We start from the raw sequence: 5,984 nt of genomic DNA, 5'->3' as shown, positions 1-5,984 counted from the left end.
GGGGGGTCCTGCGGGAACCCCTGCTTACTGCTACTTTTGGCTTCTGTCGATTCGCTTCGATTCGGCCCGATTCGATACGCTTTAACGATAGCCGGCTGTGTAGTTCTTCATTGCGTATGTAAGATGAATTATCGGGGTTTTCCATTTTATTTTGGCTCGCGGCCCCGTAAATGAAATTTCTCTCTGGCACCACGCGACAAATTCTGAAAAAAGGAACGAATTACCATCAAACACAGCAGGTGTGTATCTCTTGTTGATTTTTCAAAGTTCCGTGTTCCTAGCGTCGATGTTGCGCGTCTTGACATCCATATATTTGATACGATCGGTAATATCCGATTTTCATTTTTTTTTTTATATGTGGATCTTTATAAAAGCGTAGCGTGTAATCGTGAATCGTGACTCCTGTGAATAAATCTAAAGATGAAGAAATCGTTTTATTGCGCCTAGAATTCACGGTCCTTTGTGACGCTTTCTAATGGAATATGTAAAGGAACAATAATGATAGTGATTATGACTCGATAGAATAGGTAAAAGCATGTAAGAAAGAGAGAGAGAGAGAGAGAGAGGTTCTTCTGATTGAAATTTGGTAAGATCAGAGATGCAGGTGCTGGAATACAAAGAGAGCTAAGCCTCTCCTTTGTGCAGTGAGTTTGTGAGTTCTGAATGTTGCGAGTTGATTCAAATGTTTTTCAAATCTCATAACGAGCAGGGCTTCGAGAAACTAGAGATAAAAATCTTTCCGTAGCGTTAGGCCGCTGACTAAGTGGTTCGCAGGATAAAGGATCTAGACTTCATCTCGTGTCACGTCAAGTTAAATTTAAGACCGGGGAGCACCTGTCCGTCAATGACCACACCTTCCCAGCATCGGCTCGTTCTTTCGATCGAATTCCTCCCACGGGCGTTTGAGTCGAGGGATACAAATGGGCGCTTTCTGCGGGATCTTTGTTTGTGGCGCAGGGAGACAGGAGTGAGAAGGATTGTAGGACTCGCGCGCCCATCTTGCAGCAGGTAGTCATGCTGCCCGTTAGGTCCTTCTTGGATGCTGGATGCTTGATGCTTGATGACGTCGTTTACATCCAGATAGAGAAGTTGCCAGTTGGAGGAAAACACGGTTGCATTCGCGGTGTCGTTAGGCTTGTTGCTCCTTGGTACGGTATGTCCAAGTGCTAAGAAAGAGACTCGCGCCGACTTAATTTAGGTTGCTACGACGTCGGCCGCCGTCCCGATGCTGCTGCGGCAGCAGCAGGGCCCGTCGAGCGATAAGTCACTTTGACGATAAGTTACAAACGAGTCGATGGACCCCTCCACCCACATTTTTTCTCGGCTGACTCGCATTGCGCGTCGCTCGAGATGGGCTCTTTGGGAAGTGCTAAGGGAACCGTGGTGTGCCAGGGAATACCAGGGAACAGCCAGAGACACCAAGGACAGGGGTTGCTGGTGGCTCTCATGCGCCTCGAACGGCTCGAACGGCTCGAACGGCTCGAACGGCTCGTACTGTCGGATATCTCGTAGGTGTGTGTTGCTTCGTGGTAAGCCGAGGCCGGCATATGAGCGTAGCCGCCATGAAATACGATGAGAGAGTGCCTCGGGTGCGAGACTTATGTTAAGTACACGCACACATCGATGCTATATCCGTATTTCAACGGACCTGAGGCGTCGAGCGTCCCGCTTTACCGGCCTCTCTTTATTTCTCCTTTGAACTTGGGGTGGCGCATTGTCCCTCGGGTGCTGTCTACCTTGTTACGCCCCTGTTAAATAATCAGAAGTAGCCAGTGCCGTCTCTTTTCCACTTTTCTCTTCCTCACATAAAAAATAATGAAACTAGTTGTCTTAGCCCATGTCAAAAAGTTATATACCAGTAATATATGAATTATACATAATGCCAATTAATATAATTTATAGATCATTTTATAGATCATCCTAGATTCGAAAAAGTTTAGCACAGATATTACGACTGCGTGTATTACACTTTTTGCAAAAGTTACAGAGCTTTCTATAGGCAGAAGTAAGATAGCAATAAGCGATCATGGTTGAAGAATTACTCAAAGCTCTTTAATAAATATATCTTTACGTATAGGCGCAAGGGTCCCTAATGACGAGGAACATAATGGCATTAGGAGGAACTTGCACGCGAGTCTTTGAAGTCCTCTTTCTCGTAAGCGTGGAACCCGAGGAGACCCTTCCTATAACTCATCTTCATCGAGCCCGTCGTCGACTTCGAGTTCTCAGCAGTTTCCAGCATCCGCACCCGCGCGATCCGACCTATGGTACACGGAACGCACCTGCGTATACCGTGTATGTATTATACATTTTTGTATAATGCGACTCTTTATGCTGGTACATATATGTATGCATATACAATATGTATCGATTATTTATTATGAATGAGGGAAAGGGCCCTTTCCATCCATTACACCCGACCGCACATTTCTCTGGGACTTGATGTACCTTGATGTCCTCTTTTACATTTCCAGTCAGTTGCCTCCTATCCCCACTGTTCCGCGGCCCAAATATCGCATTTGATTTTCTTTAATTTTAAAACGCTTAATCGCTATAGGAACAAGAATGATGGCACTTACGAAATAAGGAAATGTCAGAGAATCCTGCTATTATTATTTCCGTCTTCTTCCTCGAGGAAGTGGGGGATAAGGCAATCCAGAATCCCTAAGCATAAATATGATCCTTATTAGTAAGGACAAAGGATGATCTAGAAAACAATAGAAATTTTAATCTAAAAGAATAAATATGGTGCCATTATCGAGAATCAAAGATACTCCCGGGAGACGACACTCGTAATGTACGTCGCTCCCGTACGTTCGTAAAGCTCCCTTACTCGGCGAACTACCGTCGTTCAAATAAATCCAACCAGTACTCGTAGGTGTATCTTAGCAGCTGACCAGTAAGGGGCCCGAGATTCGAACGAGCGCTACAAGGCCCAGAATAGGTCAAAATGGGTCTTGGAGAGAATTCCTTTTATCAAGAAATACAGAAAATACGATCATGCTATATAGATGGAACATTTCTCGAGATGGATTGGGTGCTCTTATCCCAAGGTACTAGGTAGGTTCATTCTCATCCCGATCTTGATTCCGATAGCGATAGCACGTTATTCGGCCCTGCAGTGACTCGCGCTACGTAAGAGAGTAGAGTAGGCGAGGAGTTACGCCGTTACGCCGTTACGCCGTTACGCAGTTACGCAGTTACGCAGCTAAGAATGGTACGTGTGCCTCGGGAGTGAAGCCACGCGTCTGATCGTCTCGTATCGCGTTGTATCGCATCGTATCGCGAGGATCCCGCACACGCTCGCGCGCATGGTGGATACGCCTTAAACTTACGTAGTGGGAGTTACTTTCTTCCCCACTCTCTCTGTTTCACGCATCTGCATTCCCTTAGGTCTACAGTCTGTGCTCGCACGTAGATACATATGTATAAAATATATACACGTACACGTATACCAGCTCCTCTGATCTCTCCCGTTCTCGCAGATGCAGATACGTCTACAATACTTTGGATCTTGCCTCTCCTTCTGTCTTTATTCCTTGTGTCTCACTGGTTCTCTCTCTCTCTCTCTCTCTCTCTCTCTCTCTCTCTCTCTCACTTCCTCTAACGTAAGGCAACTCTTACGCCTACACGCTGTAGTTGCAGCATCCACACTTAGCCCTCCTCAGTCCAGCGCGTGCCTCCACGCGACCAACTAACCAACCAACCAACCACCAGCAAGGCACCAGCAGACAACCAAGCATTCTGCTCTTACTCCTGCAGTAGGGTGGACCGTCGATATACTCGCTGTCCTGGACACACTGGAGAGTCGGCGACAGTCACCTCGTGTCATTTGGTAGTGGGGTTCGCGCCTCGACGTCACTTTTCGTTCGATAGCATTGACGTGCCAATCGGGAACCTCAGCAATTATTTAATTTCTTTATATTGCGGTACCAAGTGTCATTCTCAGCGAGAACTTCTTGAGAGGAAATCTCAAGAACGTTCCTCTACCAGTTATTATTATATTATATTTTAATTGGATCTTCAATAGCTTGGTTTTTTTTTGCCTTTTCATCATTTTGAAATTTCTATTAATTTTCCCATTGTACATACCGGTTGTTATTGTGGCTTTAAGAATTAGAGTGGTCGTGCGTGGATAACCAAGGACAAATGGATGATTTTCAAGTGTTTAAATTTCTATCAAGGACTGTAGTTATTTCAGCAGCAATTTTCAAACAACTTGTGTAGATAAATGGTGATTGCAAAACGTCAGTGAATATTGAGAAAATTTGCAGTTGAAGTGAATCTAAGTAACAAGTTGTCGCATTACTTGTATGGTAATAGTGTACTTCAGATTAGTCGAATGGTTAATGTGTGAATTCAGTGAATCAAATGCATATGGCGATTGGATAATTTCAAAGAGTGTCTTAGGTACCTACGGATTAAATATCATCTCCTTAAGGAATCTATAAGCAGAAATGTTGATCGTTCTAACGTAATAAACAGTGATTTACAAAAGTCCGGAAGTGCTACAGTCAGGCTTACGAGTTCCGGGTAGGGCAGGCTTGTTCGCGTCCATCCACTTATACGACGCACGCAATATCCACTAATAACGGAGCGTCCTCAAATCTGTTTAATTAAAAGCATAGACTGCGTAGATCGAAAGCGCACATTGACCAATCAGAATTATAGCTTGGTCTCGGACGCATGCGGATACCACCGGATTGAAAATCGGCGAGCGTGGGTTGACGCGCGGCGCCAACCTGTTGCTCAAGATCACGCGAGACGCAGACCGTCCGATTTCAATACTCTGTCATCCTATGCATTCTCGCAATCGTATAGCCAATTCGCTGTCTCCTCATTCAAAGAATATATATTCATGTTCGCGCGAAGCCTCAATGCCCATGTGCCGAAGAGTCAGGATTCTCTATACTCTTTCTTTCTAGTCAATTTGAAATATCTTTTCTGCATTAATCAAACCGATTTACTGACTGTCGCGCAGCAACATTTCTTCCTCTCGTGGAATCATTCGACTAACGGTAAAAATCGGCTCCCCGGATCGTCGCGACTAGTGGTGACTCGTGAAGTGCCAGTGAAGTGTCTCGAGAACTCGAGAGTTCCCAGTAAGAGTGAAAAGTGACATTCCTCCGAGTACTCAAGATCCAAGTACTCTGCGAGGATTCAGGATTCTATGTATATTTTTCGTATGGATGCATTATAATCTAAAAGTTTTCAAGCCCGTTTCGAGTCGAAGACTTGACCAATGACATTTCTATGGGAATGAGTGGATGAGCAATCGCGCCAGCAAAATGGGGCGAATCAGGATTGAGATCAGTGCGATTTTAGCCTTAGGGTGTTTGCTCTGTGTGAGCCTGGGAAACTCGAGGAACCTCTCGACGAAGGAACTTTTGGAGTGTCGTGCCAACCTGAGCAGAGCCGTACGCAACGACACGATCTTCCTCGAGAGAATTCATCAAGCCGATTACATATTTACGGGGAAGATCAAGGATCTGCAGGAGGGTCGACTTCACGTCCGCGTAAAGCGAGCCATCAAGGGTCTCCTTAACGGGACCCTCGACCTCATCCTCAACGACACTTGCGCCGTTTACATACGTCGTAGCTACACCGGCATATTCATGGCACGACGAGATTTTGGTTTTGGAAATTTGAAACACTTGGGAAAAGTCGTGATGCACTTTGGACCTGTTCCGCTGACCCTTGCCAATTTGGACAGACTCAACTCTGCAGTACGAGGTTCGTCTCATATCCTATGTAGTACAAACAAATAAGTGGTGTTGACTTGACAATCTCATATTCCTTCTCTATGCCTATATTAGCTTTCACGCTCATTGGATTTTCTCTTGCAATCGTTGATCTGCACTACTTTGCTGTCTATTGAGACTGTTGTATGGAGAAATTTTCACGGTGTTTTTAATGACAATAATGGCAAACAACATTATGGCGCCAGTCGAAAAACAAGGTTGGCGGGGGGGGGGGGGGGAGAA

At 45.3% G+C, this 5,984-nt stretch overlaps 1 protein-coding gene across 2 annotated transcripts in view; it reads left to right on the top strand.

Moving 5' to 3' along the window:
- The first annotated feature begins 3,681 nt into the window (after positions 1-3,681).
- Positions 3,682-5,984, top strand: part of LOC112494576 — a 146,790-nt gene continuing 144,487 nt past the window's right edge. For both annotated transcript variants that reach the window (XM_025086581.1, XM_025086580.1), the window contains exon 1: positions 3,682-5,733. In XM_025086581.1, the coding sequence (XP_024942349.1) occupies positions 5,268-5,733 (466 nt within the window). In that variant the 5' untranslated portion in view covers positions 3,682-5,267. The remainder of the gene's footprint in view (positions 5,734-5,984) is intronic.

Source organism: Cephus cinctus, unplaced genomic scaffold, assembly GCF_000341935.2.
Source record: "Cephus cinctus unplaced genomic scaffold, Ccin1 Ccin1_scaffold0629, whole genome shotgun sequence".
NCBI lineage: Eukaryota > Metazoa > Arthropoda > Insecta > Hymenoptera > Cephidae > Cephus > Cephus cinctus.
Note: the sequence above shows the minus strand (reverse complement) of the source record. Positions and strands in the feature narration are given on the sequence as shown.